This window comes from Typha angustifolia, chromosome 9, assembly GCF_048772165.1.
Source record: "Typha angustifolia cultivar Huaian chromosome 9, ASM4877216v1, whole genome shotgun sequence".
Taxonomy (NCBI): domain Eukaryota; kingdom Viridiplantae; phylum Streptophyta; class Magnoliopsida; order Poales; family Typhaceae; genus Typha; species Typha angustifolia.
Genome location: NC_133247.1, coordinates 2,561,853 through 2,579,149, shown reverse-complemented (window position 1 = coordinate 2,579,149; position 17,297 = coordinate 2,561,853). Strand labels below are relative to the sequence as shown.

Genomic DNA, 17,297 nt, shown 5'->3' with positions numbered 1-17,297 from the left:
GGATTTTAAAATAAGTCAACCGACGGTCACACTGGAACATTTATCACCTTGCCTTGCCTTTGCTTGGAAATGATGCTGCGACTTCCTCCAGTGACGGTCTTCTGCTACTTCTTCTCAGAATAAAAAAAGAGAGACAGTCTTCTGCCAACTAACCATGGCGGCTCCCCCTTCACCTCCTGCTCAACCCTTCGTCTACCTCGACTCTTCCACCCTTCACTCCCTCCTCCCACCTCAAACCCTAATCCCCCACTTCCACTCCACTCTTCCCTCCGTCTCCTCCTCCATCCACTCCCCTCCCCGCCTCTCCTATCCTCTTCCTGTCCCCTCCTCCCTCCTCCTCCTCATGCCATCCTGGTCCTCCCACCCTTCCCTCCCCTACCTCGGCGTCAAGCTCGTCACCTCCTTCCCTTCTTCCTCCTCCCATGGCGGCGGCGTCCATGGATCGTACTCCCTCTTCCACTCCCTCTCCGGCCGCCCACTCGCCTCCCTCGACGGCTCCGTCCTCACCCTCCTCCGCACCTCCGCCGTCTCCGCCCTCGCGTCCCTCCTCCTCTCCCGCCCCTCCCCCTCCGTCCTCCTCCTCGCCGGCGCCGGGAGCCTCGCCCCCTACCTCGTCGCCGCCCACCGCGCCGCCCGCCCCTCGATCAACCGCATCATCCTCTGGAACCGCACACCCAAGAAGGCCCAAGAATTAGCTCACCTCCTCCAAGAACAAGAAACCCACCGCGGCGGCGATGCAACCTTCGAGCACGCGGAGCTCTTGGACGACGTCGTCCCGCTCAGTGACATCGTCAGCTGCGCCACGAGCTCGTTGGATCCGCTAATTAAGGGCGAACTGCTGAAACGTGGGGCGCATTTGGATCTGGTAGGGTCATTTACTCCGGCGATGAGGGAGTGCGACGACGAGGCGTTGATGAGGGGGAGGGTGTTTGTGGATTTCGAGACTGCAATGGAGGAGGCCGGAGAGCTCGTCGGGGCATTTAAAAGAGGGGTTATGACGCGGGAGGATGTGGCAGGGACATTGGTTGAATTGGTCGGCGGGAAGAAGGTTGGGAGGAGGGATGAGGAAGAGTTGACCGTGTTTAAGTCTGTCGGGACGGCAGTGGTCGATATCTTAGCCGCGCAATTGGCTTATGAGACTTATATGAAGCGGTGAATTAGCACAAAGTTCGCTGTAATCGTATTTAGCTCTTGTATGTGTTCTTCATTCCTTGAGAAGCTCGATTTCTTTGTACTCTTACCTTATTTATGTTGGTTATGAATATTATGCTCAAATTTATATTATGCATTTCCTTGATCAAAAAAGAAACCTTTGAAAGAGAAGATGGAGTATTGATTATTGAATGCTCTTAAAGCTTTAGCAGGGAAGACCTTTAATGTTTTATAGGTCACTCACAAAACTCGATAGTGTATTTAAGATCGAAGTTCAAAAGTGATGATCCTACCTGTTCTATCTAATTATTCTTTATTTGTTGAAGAAATCCTCTTGGTCTTTCACTGGGGCAGCTGAGATTTCTGCATGTGATCATGGGATTGTCTCGGCATCAGGCCAGGATTGACATAGAATTGGCAAGACAGAAGGGCATTGGTAGTGTTGGTTTTGAGAATCATGAGCACTTAGATTTCTTCTTTCTTCTCTCCACTCCTGCTGGTTCTAAAAGCAAGTGGTTCACTTTCTAATAGAGCCAGCAGATACCTGTTCAATGTAACTTATGGTTAATGTATAAAAGCTTTGATCCCCTGGATGCCAACAACACCCGTTTTCATCCCTGTTTTTTTATTGATAATGCTGAATCAAAGGTAAAGTCAGTTATTCAGTCCATGAAAGCCTTTTGGCGGATCTTGTTCCACCTCTGTCGCACCTGAAACCATTTGCCCACTGTTCCTAAATCCTAATCGTAATTACTTTCCCAGCTTACCATCTGAAATTGGAATCTATTTTGCTGCTTCTAAGGTGTCCTCAGTGAGTTCTTGCAGCAGTTTCCTCTGTGGTAACCTCTCTTTTCTTCTACTCTGTCCTTTCATATATGCAATCTTTTTCATGAAAAGTAGCAAACTTGTAGTTACAGTCATATTTGTGGCTGACTCGGTTATACATCCATTTGTGTTTCACTTGACTGCTGTATTTTGCAATGGGTGCTTCTTTCTGCATATTTACTTACGTTATTATTCCGAAGCTCTTTTTTGGTTAAAACTTACTCCATTCTAATTTGCTGCTTGCAGACATGTTTTTGGACTCAGGCTCATCAAAGGCTAATCATCACTCAATTTCCAGAGCAGAAAAATAAGACAAAAGCCCAATGAAAGCAATGGTAAAGAGGCCCCTTTGATGATTAGCGCATGAGTAAGCAGTAAATTCTTTGGCCATACTAGTTATGTGTTATATCCTAACAACTTTACTATTTCAGAAGCGATGCCGACTTGGGGAACAGTATGGAAAGAGAAAAGCTCAATGGTAGAGTTCAGTATGGCAACATGCAGGGAGATCCTACAGGAGTTTGCTAATCATAGCAACCAAACAAATACTAGTCACTGAGGACCTGCATATATCTCTGACGTTGCAATCCTTCAACACATGCACCATATCACATGCATATACTTAACATGTATGCTATGGTCATGGTGTATGACTTTTCTTAAAGGGAAGAAAGTCAGTATGAGGTCTGGATCTAATGAGAGGGCTGGGCCATTGGAGAACTAGACTTCCATTTCAGCTTTGATGGATCACAACTCTCATGAAAGGCAAAGCATCAAATGATACAGTAAATTATCAGGAATGCTTGTGCTTTTAAGATGTGCAGTAGCGGTCACCCTCTCTGTCTTTGTGTTTGGTTAGAGTAACCACCAAGTACGCCTGATCAATATCATTCATAGGACAAGCTCAAAAAAAGAGAAGAGAACAGCAATGTACCCTACCACTTGAGGTGTTTGGACATGATCACATGATTGACCCAATGTAACAGCATAGCCTTCAAAAAGAACAGGGAAGCTAAAAATTGTGTTTATTCAATGAATGGTGACCAGTTGATCTCTTCCTATCTTGGTAAGATATGATATCCAATATCTATCCAGAAAGGACATCACTGGTACAAATGGTAGGTTGGTATCAAGTTTCTATTCAGAAAGAACATCACTTGTATTTCATGTTTACCCTCAACATAAAAAATACCTTCCATCAAACAATGCCAACTAAATTTAAGGTAAATATAATATGTAACTGTAAAATATTTAGAGGATGTATAAACAGATTCTTGATTTTTAGGTTGCCATATATCTACTGGAATTAGTTTTAAGAGGCACATATCTGTAAGTTTAACTTGTATTTGCTATAAAATTTTGTGTGTTACATATGCAAATCTCCCTACAGGGTTAAGTGACTCATAGAACCAATGATCACACCCTGATATTTATCATTGCAAAGTGATATTTCTACGATCTATATGATGCATCTCTATTGCTGTCCATGCCATGGAGAAGTTAATAAGTCAGAAACAACATGAAATGGCTCTAGCAACTGATTGATGCATTTGTGTGAAGCATTAATATTCAATAAGATGGTAAGAGATTCCAACTACTTGTCAGAATTCTAATATTACCTGCTTCAGGAACAGCTATTAAAGCCTCAAATCTGATCTCGTCATAGATGCACGAGCTGATGTTACAGCTGAACTTCATCTTCAGATATAAGTTGGGACCAATTGAAGTAGGTCAGATAACTTTTTCCTTTTCATCTCTGGCAGGTTTGATCATTAAACTCTAAGTGGGTACTTTGTTCACTTTAATGTTTCTTTTGGCTCTGAAATTAAATCCTAAATTTTACTATTTCAGTAAGTAATTGCCTTCATATATGGCTTGCAAGTGTTTACTTAATTTCATGATAAAGAATTTCTTCGTACCTCTTTATCTCGACCTCTTTTTGAGCTTCATCCAAGACATGGCTAAGTTGCACTGAAGTAATTATTTATGATCTTATATGAGGGAAAACTCAAGACCTATCTAATATTTGGCTGAAGAAATTACGTTTAAGTTTTCAATTAGCGGTGTTAATGTATCATAATAGTATCATTGCACTTTGGAACAATACACCCATATATAGTCATGTTGATAGTATCCAGAGCAATTCTAACTACCCTCGTTTTCTCGACCCATGTATGGTCAGAGATAAAGAAAATTTACAGATTGCATCAATGCAGTACCTAATATGCATGGTATGACCATCCATGCATGTGCATTGCACATCATGATGCCATATTTTTCCTCTGATGCTCTTCCGAGTGATACTATAAATGGGCCATTCTCCTTGCATGAACAGCAACAGAGGAAGGAACTGAATCTACTCAAGGGAATAATAAAATGAGCAGAGGTGAGAGCTTTGGTGGTGGACAAAGTTCACTTGGTTACCTCTTTGAACCAGATGAGTTTCCACCCACAATCAAGGACAGTAAGACTCAGAAACCTCCGTCGGATGATGGCAAGATGAAAGCTGCAGGCCAAGTAACTCAACCAGCAGCTAAACCAAATTCCAACAACTATCGTAGAGCTCATGGCCCAAACATGGGAAACTTCATTACTGTAAGCAGATGATTACATTTCTAGATTTCGATTGTTTCTTCATATATGAGAGGATTAGAATGATTCTGTTTCTATTCAGGGTCGTCCATCAACTCGGGTCCAGTCTGCACCTGGTGGATGCTCTTCTCTTGGCTACCTCTTTGGAGATAATTAAACTGCATTGTCTTTACCAGCATGGGAAGATGCTTATAACACTGGCTTGAATAAGGATTCCATGATGGAATTATCTAATCTAAATGGCGTGCCTCAGTTGTATGGCCGATCTGCTAGTTAATCTAATAGATGGCTTGACTGTTGTCTTGAGAGTTGTGCATGTTATCTACTTATGATAATTAAAATATATGTAAGTTTGCAGGTGTGACCCTACATTTCTGATTTTCCTATGCCTAGCTAGTTCTGCTGTTGGCTCTTTTTTTTATTTTTGAAGGTATGAAGGATGATATATCATATACGGGAGGGATCATTTAAATTCAAATTTTAAATTCAAATTCTTTGCAACAGGATTTTAACCCAATTTATGAATCACTGCCATTTACTTTTTGATTCAGAGAAGCATGTGCCTGTCTGAAGGGCATCTTTGTTATTTCTGAACTTTGATAGCATTTCATAAAAGTTTGTGTTACTTTTTGAGAAGATGTGTGTATAGATGAGAGATGATTGCTACGTTCATTTATGATCTACAAGTGTGGAATATATCTGAAACTATCACTGCTGCTGATGCTTATCTTCTACAAAGTCTCTTTCGGATTCAGGAAGTATAGGTGTCATAATCCTAATTGCCAGAATATATTAAACTGCAACTGCTATCATCGACTAGAACCGCACTCCGTCACTTACGTGTCTGGACCACCAATTCCTTCTCAGTGCTCGAGTGTCGGCCTGATCAAAATTTTCTCCTTATTTTCTTCTCCTTAAATAGATGAAACATAGAACATTTTCCCCAAATTGTTAGGAGAACAAATACCAGTTCAGTGGAACCACGACGCATGTGTTGTTGTCTTCCCATGTAGAGTTTGAATTGGTCTCTTATTGGAATTTTAATCCCAAACTTTTATAGCTTTTATTTGATTCGGAATATGGTAGGGTCCAATCGAAGACATCGATTCAGATCACCACCTAACAAGAAGATCCAAGTCAGCTAAAGGAATAGAATAATTGACCATTATAAGCTTTCACGATCTCCATTTCTTCACGTTGACAGATGGCAAGATGGTAGTATTTGGGCGGGTGGTAGTGGGGTGAAGGGAACACGAATTCACAGACATTATGGGAGAGAAAATTATGGATAGGGTGGGTCGGCGGGACAAGGCAAGCGAGGGGTTAACGTGTGGCATTTCCCCTCCGCGTAAAACCCACGACGTAGCGCATTAGGAGATGCTTCCTGCGACCGTTGCAGTCGTCCACTCCCACACGACGCTCTGCTTCCTGACACGTGGGCTAGCGCATCCGGCTCGTGTATTCCTCGCCTTCGTTATCTGCCCTTATACTTTGCGAAAATTACACATGGAGAACCTGGGTGTGTGGGTACAGATAATAGCTGATTAGCCTTTCTTAATTAAATAGATATCGGTGGAATTAGAGCCAGGAAATAATACTTTAATGCAACTTTCACTTTTAATAATTCAGATGAGGTCTCTTGTGTCGGATTAAAACTAAGTCAATATGATCGCAATCTCTTTATTAAAATCGTAGAAATATTAAACAATAATGGAATTTATTATTGTAACATGTTTAATAAATGGATTTATTTAGTTATCCGAGTTATGAATATTTTTCTAAAATCATAAATAAATTATTTAAGTTGTAACTGAATTAATAGATTATAAGCAGATTATTATCGGGTCATTATTTAATACCTATTAATAATCAAATTAGATCGATCAACTTGTTTTTATGACTCAAACTTAATTATACTAAACACAAACTCATTTAGAACCACCCTCATACACAAGATTATGAATTGACACGTTATCAATCCAAAATGTTCTGATCTCAAGTCTTGCTAGATTTATGTGTGAAGTTGATGGAAAACAATAAAATTCAACTCGCATCAGCATTGAGAAGTAGCTAACATATTTTTTTCATGCAACCTATGATCCAACGAAATTGAAATGAGAATGATCTCTAAACGAGATGCCACAAAGGCTATCAATTTAGGAGCTCTCTTGCATAAAGACGACTCTAGGTTGCTGCAATTTGCAAAGCTACGAGAGATTTAGATATTAGTCCATTTCTTTCAATTCGACATGTCACATTCCAGGTTAACCAAATTTAGGTATAATGCATAGACTCAAGAACGCAGGCAAAATGGGATTTTAATTATTGTCAAGCATACAGCCGACTCCCTTTTCTTCCTTAACTACAAGAGGAATTGACATATTGGTGTTCCCTAATGTGTACTTCATCTCCCATACGAGGGTTTGCTAGGTTTTTTTTTTTTTTCCTTTTTTCATTCTCACGGAGAGAAACTTTTACTACCGCATTGAGCATCTCTTTCTCTCCTCTCCTAGTTGCTTTGGCTAAGGGGGGAAATTTTCCTCCTCCCTACGAGACCCTTATTCTTTATTCTCTTCTTCTCCCTTTGTACATTGTCTCTTTTTTCCTCCCGCTCTTTCTTCTTCTTGACCTCTTGGACTTGATCTCTCCTTGCAATCATTCATCAGAGTGGCGAGGCATTGAACTGGCTTTTAGGATTCTTCATTTTTACCTTCTATGTATTCATATCGGTCTTTAGCTGGGTGGTAGAGAGAAGTAGGAAGGAACTTTTTGTCTCTTTGACTAATGATTGAGGTTGGACTTAGACAAAGAAGGTTGTGTGATTTTTCTGTAACCACTCATTTTCATTGTTTTTGTGGTAGCTCAAAATTTCTTTTCCTACCTTTTGTTTTTTAAAGTACGAAGGTTAAATATTTTCTTTTCGTGCTACTTTTCTCTATTGCAGTATAGTGATTATAAAACTATGCATGGCTAGGAAAGTAAAGATCGTGATGAAATTGTTGCGCAGCAAACTTTTTTGCGTATGTATTCCTAGCAAAATTGTTTGATTTGCTAATCTTTTAAACTCGTGGAGTTTAATATCATATTTTACATATTGTAATGCATATTGTACCTAAGTTATGAGGGTTGTCCAAAAATTGATCGCCTTACCTCTTTTGTTAATACTTAGATATTATGGTTGCATCTTTGAGTTGAAAATACTTTATACAAGTTTCTTTAATTGTGTTGAACGTAAGGCATGAAGGCTTCCCGAGAATGTTTCTTGTGTCAAATTTTATATCTCTTTTATATTATTAATAAAATACTGTCTACCGGCTTTCCTTTTAAAACCCCCGGAAAAAACGTGCACTTATTAAAGTTTAACACGTATTTTATAGTTTGGTTTGTTAGGTTAGTCTAGGGTGGCATTTCCGTAATTAAAGAGGAAGGGAGTGCTAGTTTTATAGAGCGGATCTGTTTAAAGAGTCGACCTCAGGGAACTTTTCTGCAGTCTACCTGCGTTTAATCACTCCTGTCGTCGCCGTCTCTCTCGCTCGCTTCCAACTTCGGAACTTTCTCCGATCTCTTAAAAGCCGTATAAGGTCGTGCACTAAAGCGATAGAGAAGGAGTGCTAAATAGACTAGCCAGATCTAGGGCATGGCGGCCGCGATCTCCGCAGCAACCACCAGCCTTAAAGCCAACCCATTCTTCACCGCCGGCGGTCGCGTGCTCCGCCTCCCGCCGCTCTGCCTCCGCGCGCAGCCGGTCCATCGGCTGCGCGGGGCGGTGACCGTATGCTTCGTGCTTGGGAAGCAGAAGGCGGCCGAAGCGCTTTTCAAAGAGGAGGAGCAAGAAGAGGTCAAGAACGACGCCGAGGCGGATCGGAGGATCTTGGAAAAGATGGCTCGGAAGCAGTCGGAGCGGAGGACGTACCTCGTGGCGGCAGTGATGTCGAGCTTGGGCATCACCTCCATGGCCGTCGCCTCCGTCTACTACCGCTTCGCCTGGCAAATGGAGGTAATCCTCTTCTTCTACAACCAGCACTAGCGAAAGCTAATCCAACAACTTGCTAAATCGAGTACAATTAATTTCCCTTTTAGGGAGGAGAGGTGCCGATGACCGAAATGTTCGGGACCTTTGCTCTATCCGTAGGCGCAGCGGTAAGCACCAAAATACTCTGCTTGTATAGATTCGACTTCTTGAATCTAAATTCCCATCAAATGGTGAGAATTAGAAGATTTCCCGATGGAAGTGAGGTTTTGGGGGATGTCTTATAGGTGGGAATGGAGTTTTGGGCTCGATGGGCTCATCGAGCTCTGTGGCACGCGTCGCTTTGGCACATGCACGAGTCGCACCACCGGCCTCGTGAGGGTCCCTTCGAGCTCAACGACGTCTTCGCCATCATCAACGCCGTGCCCGCCATCGCGCTCCTCGCCTTTGGCTTCTTTAACCGCGGGCTCGTCCCTGGCCTCTGTTTCGGCGCCGTATGCTCTCTCTCTCTCTCTCTCTCTCTCTCTCTCTCTCGGATTGGATTCTGTGTGGATGATCTGACGTCCACGTGTCTGTTTACAACAGGGGCTGGGGATTACGCTGTTCGGTATGGCCTATATGTTCGTCCATGACGGTCTGGTCCACCGGCGGTTTGCGGTGGGCCCCATCGCCAACGTGCCTTACTTTCGGAGAGTAGCGGCCGCTCATCAGGTAAGCAGCACCATCGCTTCAATCTCCAAATTCGATTTCTTGGGAAATTTGCATATCTGACCCTAGTTGAATGGAAATGTGTTGAGTTGCAAAGATACACAAATCCAGGGTGTGATGTGCACAATTCTTTTATTGTTAGTCAGGCTAAAATTGTATGTTTGTGGCGTGGGTTTTCAGATCCACCACACGGACAAGTTCGAAGGGGTGCCATATGGGTTGTTTTTGGGACCAAAGGTGAGCGGTGGATCTCTTACTTATCACTGTCTTTTGTCTCTCTTTCTTTTCTCTATGACAGAGAAAGAAGGGCCTATACTGCTCCACATGCATGTCTCCACTTGTGGGATTCTGTTAGTTAACTTGGTTTGTTTGTCATCCCAGGAGCTGGAAGAGGTGGGTGGCCTGGAGGAGTTGGAGAAGGAGATTAGTAGAAGGATTAAAAGGAGTAGCAGCTTAGATTTGAGAGGATGAGCATTCTTTGCTTCTTTGATTGTAGACCACGAGTTGGTTATGTGGGAGATTCTAACTTAGTGAGGAAAGAAGATCGGTTTTGTAAATTAGTCTGGTTAATATTTTATTTATTTTTTTAGTCGTCAATATTTTGAAGGGAATTTAGATGATGTTGTTAGACGTGGGATAGTTTTTGACGTGGTTCCACTTCACGTGGGATGCAATTAGTTGAGAAAAAATATCGTTACTTACGTGAGATAATCTTCTAACAAATTCAGGTATTCTTTTAATTAAGTGCCCTCCTATTTCATATTCATTGAACATGATAATTTGAATACTTATTAATTTATAATCTATTAGAGAAACTTTTTTGATGCCGGTTCTATAATTCTCTAAATGAGGTAAGTGAGAGGGTGGAAACACGTTAATCCCAAAAGTATCGATCATTTTTGCATAAAAAGAATATGGACCAATATTTTATCTACTATATTAATAAATAGGTATCATAAAATGTTTACCTAACAGATGTTATTCAATTGTCTTCCCCATCCACATAATTTTAAGATACGGATAACAAAATAGTCGGTAGCCAACGACATTTTAACAACAAAATAAAAGAATTTTTTAAGAATAGATTCTGGAAATCATTTATAGAATGTGCTGCACTAAGTGTCAAGGGACAATGTTGTTCCGTCTACCTACCCGTAAAACAAATCCTAACGAAAGAACCAAGAGTGGGCCACATAGAGTACTCTTAGATAATATGAAGAACAATATATCTAATGAAAATTTCTAGACTATTTAATAGTTTAGCAAGAGTTAGTGAGTCACTAAATTAACCAGGAATTGGGCACTTCTAACAATGCTAGCTAGAAGCTAGTCTTTGGTTCCCTCGTATAGAGCTAAAGCTTCACCAAGTAAAGCATTAGAGCAGTAATCCATAAATACCGAGAAGCCTTCAATGATACTCTCGATTTGTTCAATAAATTCTCTTAACAAGATAAATACTGTAGCTCAATAGTTGAGTTTTATTAACATTTGATCAAAAATTATGAGGTTAATTTCCATATGAACATTTGGTTGATATAGTAGATTTTTTACCTATAAACGTTTGGTTGAGTAATATATTAAAAAATAAGAGCATATGGGTCTCTTCGTCTGAACCAATTCATGTTGATCAGAACTCTATTCAAAACTAAGGCGGTCAATCTGACACAGCTGACTAATTTTTTACCTATAATTTTCCATTCTTTGACCAAATACACATGAGTGATGAGTCACGATATGATTACTTTATCCCACAATTCCCATTCTACGAGAGGTGGAAATTATATATATACCAATCTACTGCACTGTTTAAATGTATTTTATAATTACTATAACCTTCGTTATAAGATTATTCGAAAAAGAAGGTGCTACTAAACTTACACTAAATCGCTCTCAAGGGAAACCTTTTACGGGGAAAGCGTTTTCGCATCATTTTACCTCAAACAAAAGAACGAAGCTTTTGAGCGACGCTAATAAGAAACAGAGCGAGAGGGACAAAGCGGGTGGTTAATTAGGAAGCCATCCCATTGTTCGTTTGTCATGTTGCAAGAATGCAGTGGATCAACTTCTTGGAGGAGGTGAGGGGGTGCAAGAAAAGAGACCTTCGGTGTCACCTCGGGGGAAGCAAGCATTAAAACAGGATTTCAGCCGGTAGTTGGGGCTAGTGAGGGAAGTTCACGCTGGGACGATACATATGGAAGGTTTCACATCAAAAGTGAAAGGTATTATATATATATATATATATATATTTTATTTATGCATAAAATTATTTTACTTTCTATGCTTCAAAATTTTTAAATTAGTTCATGTATTTATGAGTAAAGTGAGATAGTTAATTTTTTTTAGTAAAAAGTCTCAAACCAACGTATGTCTAACTAAATAATGGATGAGCTAGTGAGCCACCCATAAAATAATATAAATATAATATCTCATCCCAATACTAATTTAGAAAAAATTAAAAAAAAATCAGCGTGTGGCATGTGACTTCTAAAACTAATTTAAAAAATAGAAATAGAAACTATGGATGAGCTAAAGCATCATGGCCAGGTGTTTGTAAGTTAATTAATACCATCTGCTGCCGGTATTAAAAAATATTGGCCAATAGAGAATTTGGACATTAATCTTACCTCCTTCGTGGGTCGGTCAGATATTAGTGCGCTACTCTTGAAATATAATTATTTTTTTAAGTGAGTTTGGAAATATGAAAGATTAAACCTTATTTGCTTTGAATTTATGAATTCTCCTGAATTTGATAATCAAACATCTTTTTATTTTTTTAATATTTAATTAAATTTACTCTTTAAAAAAAATAAAACTAAAAAATAAGATTAACTAATTAAAGTTTGGAATTAGCCTCAAACTATACGTAGCCTTATGCTCATATCAAGATAGTCTTTGCCAGAGGTTTTTATGTCGATCAATGTACTGTGTCAAAAGTCAAAAGAGAAGATAATATATGTTGGCATTTTAGGTGATTGAAAAAGGAAGTATTTATTTTTGGTCGGACAAATATGGAAAGATAATCTTACCAAATGCATATCTAATCTGTACTTTTGGGTTGTAGTGAGTCATGTTAAAAGTGTGAAAATAGCAACTAGATAGAAAGAGTTTGGTGAGGATAGTGAAAGTGGTCATACTTTAATGGTTCACATAAAGACGGACCTTTGTTGATATATGTATATATATATATATATTATAATGTTGAAACCAAGGGCCATAGCTCATAGGCCCATAGTCCATCGAGTTCTATGCAGCTCTCTCAGTGCGTGAGAGTGTAATAATATAAAACATTTTCTCCATAACCGAGGGGCGAGAGAAGTGGATCATGGAAAGTGGAGTTTTTGACCAAACTAGCCCTCCTTTTTTTTTAGTTTAATATGTTTTTTAAAAAAATTTATATATAACACCCTATCTTTTAATAAAATTATAATTTATATCCTATATTTTTACTATTTATAAATCGAGTCTTATAATTTAACGAATATATGCAGAAAACATCTTACCATTAGTAAGTTAACTATATTAAAAAATATATAAAAATATACTTAATCAAGTCATACTAAAAATATTTTAGTTATTTTAAAAATAAAAATATTTAAGTTATTTTTAAAAATAAAATATCTCTACTTAATAAAATATTCTTACGGTGTTAGTGTAAATCTAACACAGAGAGTTTTCTATACGTATTCACTAAATCATAAGATACGATTTACAAATAATAAAATATAGGATGTAAACTATAATTATATTAAAAATAGGATGTTATATGCAAATTTTCTTATTTTAAAACTTATATACAAAATTAGTTAGATTTTGAAATCACTGTTTCGTTCGACAAATTTTAGAAACAACTCGCTCAAAAAATTTGCCAAGTTGGATAGGATTTTTATTTCTATATAAATTATTATTTTTTTATCAGTGATTTAATATAAATTATTAATTAAGAAGTGATTTTATATGAAAAAGAATCTTTGGTAATTTTCTGAGTAATTTTAAATTTTTATATAAGTCGTTGGCCCATTAAATAATTTATATTTAAAAATTATTGATTGAGATAGTAATTTTAAAACACACTTAATTTTGTATAGACTTATAAAATTTGAGACAAATTTAAATTAGTCAAAAACTCATAGAAAGTGCTAGTTAGTCAAAGTAGGCTCAACCTAATTCGGCTTAACTTAGAAATCACTAATAGTGCCAGGCTCAAACTTGGCTCAATTGGCTTAATTTATAAATCACTATAATAGAACCTATGAGCCAAACTACTGGTAGAAGAGTGTGACTGTGAATACTACTTAAAGTAAAACACAAAAACTATATTTATGCAAGATATAAAACCTAATTTGAGGATTTAATAATTGAGCTTGAGCTCCGCTAATTTACAACTCGAGTAGCTCTAAATGAACCGAGATTAAGTACACCCTCTATTGTAGGTCAGGTCAAACCACTTTTATGCATGGAGTCATATGTTATAATCTCTCGTTGTGTGGTTGGTTTAGACTTTTCTTTTTTAATTAAAAAGAGCTAACCTATTTATCTAGCCTACAACTCATAATCTATAATATATGTATACTAACTACATACTAGTAGATTTGGTTCTAACTCAGACTCACACTAACTCGATTAGGCTCAGGCTAAAGACAACTAAGTAAGTTGTGTCGACTCTCATCCAATTTGTCTAAGCCCAGTCCACATATTTAGCTCAGCCGGACCAAGATCAAGCCCGATTAGGCCTTTTAAGGCCTTGACAATTTCACAAACACGTGGCAGGCACAGCAATTATAGAGGGACACAAAAGTCGAACGGAGGAGCCCCTTACCTTATCAAAATCATCATCCACACTTCTACTTCTTCCTCTCCCCCTTCTACTGCGAAGTCCGCCTATGATGGCGACCGCAGCCACGGCTATGCGCTTATCCTTCTCCTCTTCCCACTCTTTGCAACCCCTCCCCTTGTCGACTCCTCGCTCCTCGATCAGAGTGAGTCCAAGAATCCGGCCTCCGGCCGTGAGGGCCGCCGTATCCGCCACCCCGACGGCGCCGGCGACGTCGTCTACCGGCATCGTGCTTTTTGACCGCTCTGAGGCTGAGAAAGTGAATCGGCTTAAGACCACGTATCTCGAGAAGGTCGTCCCCCTCCTCACGGAGGAGTTCAAGTACAAGAATGTCCACGAGGTGTTTGATTTTTTTTGTTTTATTTTTCTGGGTTTCGTAGCTTCTCTTTATGCAAATTTTCCATTTGGGTTTCTTTTGTTTTTGGGTAAAGGTATGATCTTTTGGTGGTGGTAGGTACCCAAGATAGAGAAGATAGTGGTGAATTGCGGGATGGGTGATGCGGAGCAGAATTCTAAGGGGTTAGAAGCTGCGATAAAGGATTTGGCTGTGATTACCGGGCAGCGGCCAGTGAAGACGAAGGCAAAGAACTCTATTGCTACGTTTAAGCTTAGGGAAGGTGCTACTGTTGGAATTGCTGTTACACTTCGCGGCAATGTAAGTAATATCTCAAGTCTCAACCATCCTGCTAAAAGATATCTTCTACATTATGTAATGTACCTGGTAGAGGGTGATATTTGGTAGAATGTCCGTTAAGGGATTTATAACAATATGATGGTTAGCTGCAAATATGAGAATTTCTTTTGTAGATTAGGCTTTAACTTTAATAATTCAGCAAATAGAACTCTTAGGACCCTCCTGTGCTGGATGCAGTTAGTAGAGATGCTGAGCTAATGGTATGCAGGGGAAATTGATTCTTATGAGAAGTACATTTTGTCTAGTTAAATATAAACTATTCTCAAATATATTTTTATAAAAGTTGTTTAATGAGTTTGCTCTTAATTAATAAAAAAATGAGTATAGGGTTGAAACTGCAAATATGTTTAATAGAGGGTGTTATTTAATTTTCAATTTCTTAGTTGAGACTTTAGAGATATGGGGAGATGGGTTTGTTCTTTTGATATCCTAAAAGATAACAAAAATTGAGGCCATGCCTTTCATTGCTTTCTCTGCTCCTCTTGTTCACGTAGTTACCTAGATAAGCGAGTTAGAAATTTATTTACTCAAGTAAGATAGGTGAGTTACAAAATCTAATTTTCTTGAGCATGTGATTGCTAATCCATATCAATGCCATGTAGATAAAATAAAGCACAATTGAGTCTTATGAGATTAGAACTTGTAGTTTGCAGATGAGATAGTCACCGAGGCAAAGTATATTTATCTTTTGGTCTTTCCTTGTCAGTTTCAAGTTGATAAGGCAATTATACTTATACAAAGAGAGTTCTTTGTGTAGTGAGCCCTATATTCTTCTTGATGATATTGCTCATAGGATTCTATTAGGTCTTTTGTGATTGTTTAGTTGCTTTCTATCTGGATCTCTTCATCTTTTTAAGCTATCTGTTTTAACTAGTCGATCTGATCTCTGCCACTCTAAATCTGCTCTGTCACCCAAAGATGTTTATCACAAATGTACTTGGAATTTTGTTCTAATTTCCTCTCTTCTATGTGGTTGAAAGTATAGCTCAATCTCGTAATTTGAATTTAATTATATAAAATTGGTTTTAATAATATTGTACTTTACTCAATGGTAGGTAATGTACTCCTTCCTCGATAGGCTCATAAATCTTGGCCTCCCTAGGACCAGGGATTTTCGAGGCGTCAATCCTAACAGTTTTGATGGGCATGGAAATTACAGCATCGGCTTTCGTGATCAGAGTGTGTTCCCAGAGATCAGGTATGAAGCCCTTGGTAAGCAGAAAGGAATGGATGTTTGCATAACGACCACCGCGAATACGGATAATGAGGCTCAGAGACTGCTTGCTCTCTTAGGCATGCCTTTTAGAGAGGGAGGAGGACCAACTGTACTGGTGCGCAGAAAGAAGAAGAAGGCTATCCATTTTGAGTCCAAATCTCGTGGAAGAAACTGAGAGTGGATTACTTTTTACGTTCTTCCTTAAAACTTGCAAACAAAGCTGTTTCTCGTGACCTTTTACGGACCAGATTTTGCTTGTTTTGTGTATCAAATGGCTATTGTGGATAACCGTCATAAGGCTCTGTTACACCCATAGGTTCATGCTTTATTTTTTGACTAAAAGATGCACAGCATCCTGTTTCTAATTGTTTCATTAGAAACACTTCAAGCCATAGTTTCATGTTAGCAGTCTTCTTTATGTTAGGCAGTAAACTCAATGCTCAGCAGCAGCACATTCTTGATCATAGTTTTGAAGAAATTCACTTGTTTACTGCCATATTGCATGAAGTATCATAAGAAGCAGCCATGATTCCTAGTTCATATCCAATCTCTTGGTTGAAGAGGATAAGGTTAATTCGCACATGCTGAAGCATTTTCACTGTCTTGTGAGTCTTAATGAATTTGAACCCACCTAAGTGGTGCAGTGACTTTATAATGGAAGGCATTTTTCTCAGTTGATTAAGTTTAGGTTCAATCAAGCATGCTGCAGCATGAGCCAGTATTACCATCAGTGTTATTCGAACCCCCGCAGGTGATGCATGACTTGAATAACGTGGTGGTGTATTATTCATTTGCATGGAAGCATTGGCCGGGAGAGATAAATTGATTTCACGGGCTGGTTTTATCTTGGATTATGGCATTCTCATTTAGTACCATTGTTGTAACCTATCTTCCTTTTGATGTGCATTGGACATGGCCTTCCTTTTCTGTTACTTATATTGCAGTAAACCTTCGAGGGCATTTACTTATATGGAATAACTTTTCATACTAATTTAGCTATGTCCATGTTTTCAACTTGCAAGAGCTTATATTGGTTTAGACTATTGGTATTTAGTTGTAAAGCAATAGAATGATGTAATTATTATATTTGATGTGACAAAAAAAAATATTTTGGCACGATTTAAATTATTATGATGTTTGGTTGTAAACCAATATAATGATATAATTATTATATTTAATGTGATATAAAAAATAGATATATTTGGCCAACAACTAAAAGAGGAAACGAAAGAAAAAATTAATTGAAATGATGATAATTAATTGAAGTGATGTCATTTTAATGGCAAATTAGTAATTGATAAATATACAA

General features: G+C 38.7%; 3 protein-coding genes across 5 annotated transcripts; all 3 read left to right on the top strand.

Moving 5' to 3' along the window:
* The first annotated feature begins 56 nt into the window (after window positions 1-56).
* Window positions 57-2,794, top strand: LOC140767021 (protein SAR DEFICIENT 4). Of its 2 annotated transcripts, none has more exons than XM_073106763.1 (3): window positions 57-1,193; window positions 2,224-2,312; window positions 2,409-2,794. In XM_073106763.1, exon 1 carries the CDS (start codon window positions 155-157, stop codon window positions 1,154-1,156), a length of 1,002 nt encoding a protein of 333 aa, XP_072962864.1. In that variant the 5' UTR covers window positions 57-154; the 3' UTR covers window positions 1,157-1,193; window positions 2,224-2,312; window positions 2,409-2,794. The 2 variants fall into 2 exon arrangements, with proteins under 2 accessions (XP_072962864.1, XP_072962865.1); XM_073106764.1 differs by having other exon boundaries at window positions 2,224-2,344.
* Window positions 2,795-8,059: 5,265 nt separating this feature from the next.
* On the top strand, window positions 8,060-9,948 carry LOC140767015 (beta-carotene hydroxylase 1, chloroplastic-like). Of its 2 annotated transcripts, none has more exons than XM_073106754.1 (6): window positions 8,060-8,566; window positions 8,650-8,709; window positions 8,827-9,033; window positions 9,125-9,250; window positions 9,428-9,484; window positions 9,629-9,948. In XM_073106754.1, the coding sequence occupies exons 1-6, from the start codon at window positions 8,207-8,209 to the stop codon at window positions 9,716-9,718; spliced, it is 900 nt and encodes a 299-aa protein (XP_072962855.1). In that variant the 5' UTR covers window positions 8,060-8,206; the 3' UTR covers window positions 9,719-9,948. The 2 variants fall into 2 exon arrangements, with proteins under 2 accessions (XP_072962855.1, XP_072962856.1); XM_073106755.1 differs by having other exon boundaries at window positions 9,394-9,484.
* A 4,107-nt stretch (window positions 9,949-14,055) lies between these two features.
* Window positions 14,056-16,393, top strand: LOC140767525 (large ribosomal subunit protein uL5c). The gene is made up of 3 exons (XM_073107466.1): window positions 14,056-14,418; window positions 14,533-14,733; window positions 15,828-16,393. Exons 1-3 carry the CDS (start codon window positions 14,128-14,130, stop codon window positions 16,161-16,163), a joined length of 828 nt encoding a protein of 275 aa, XP_072963567.1. The 5' UTR covers window positions 14,056-14,127; the 3' UTR covers window positions 16,164-16,393.
* The last annotated feature ends 904 nt before the right edge of the window (window positions 16,394-17,297 follow it).

Excerpts from the sequence above, each read along its gene's own strand:
- LOC140767021 (XM_073106763.1), top strand. The coding sequence starts at position 155 with ATGGCGGCTCCCCCTTCACCTCCTGCTCAACCCTTCGTCTACCTCGAC.
- LOC140767015 (XM_073106754.1), top strand. The coding sequence starts at position 8,207 with ATGGCGGCCGCGATCTCCGCAGCAACCACCAGCCTTAAAGCCAACCCA. Across the intron at positions 9,034-9,124 it reads CTGGCCTCTGTTTCGGCGCC|GGGCTGGGGATTACGCTGTT; the intron begins GTATGCTCTCTC and ends TGTTTACAACAG. Across the intron at positions 9,251-9,427 it reads GAGTAGCGGCCGCTCATCAG|ATCCACCACACGGACAAGTT; the intron begins GTAAGCAGCACC and ends GTGGGTTTTCAG.
- LOC140767525 (XM_073107466.1), top strand. The coding sequence starts at position 14,128 with ATGATGGCGACCGCAGCCACGGCTATGCGCTTATCCTTCTCCTCTTCC. Across the intron at positions 14,419-14,532 it reads AGTACAAGAATGTCCACGAG|GTACCCAAGATAGAGAAGAT; the intron begins GTGTTTGATTTT and ends TGGTGGTGGTAG. Across the intron at positions 14,734-15,827 it reads CTGTTACACTTCGCGGCAAT|GTAATGTACTCCTTCCTCGA; the intron begins GTAAGTAATATC and ends ACTCAATGGTAG.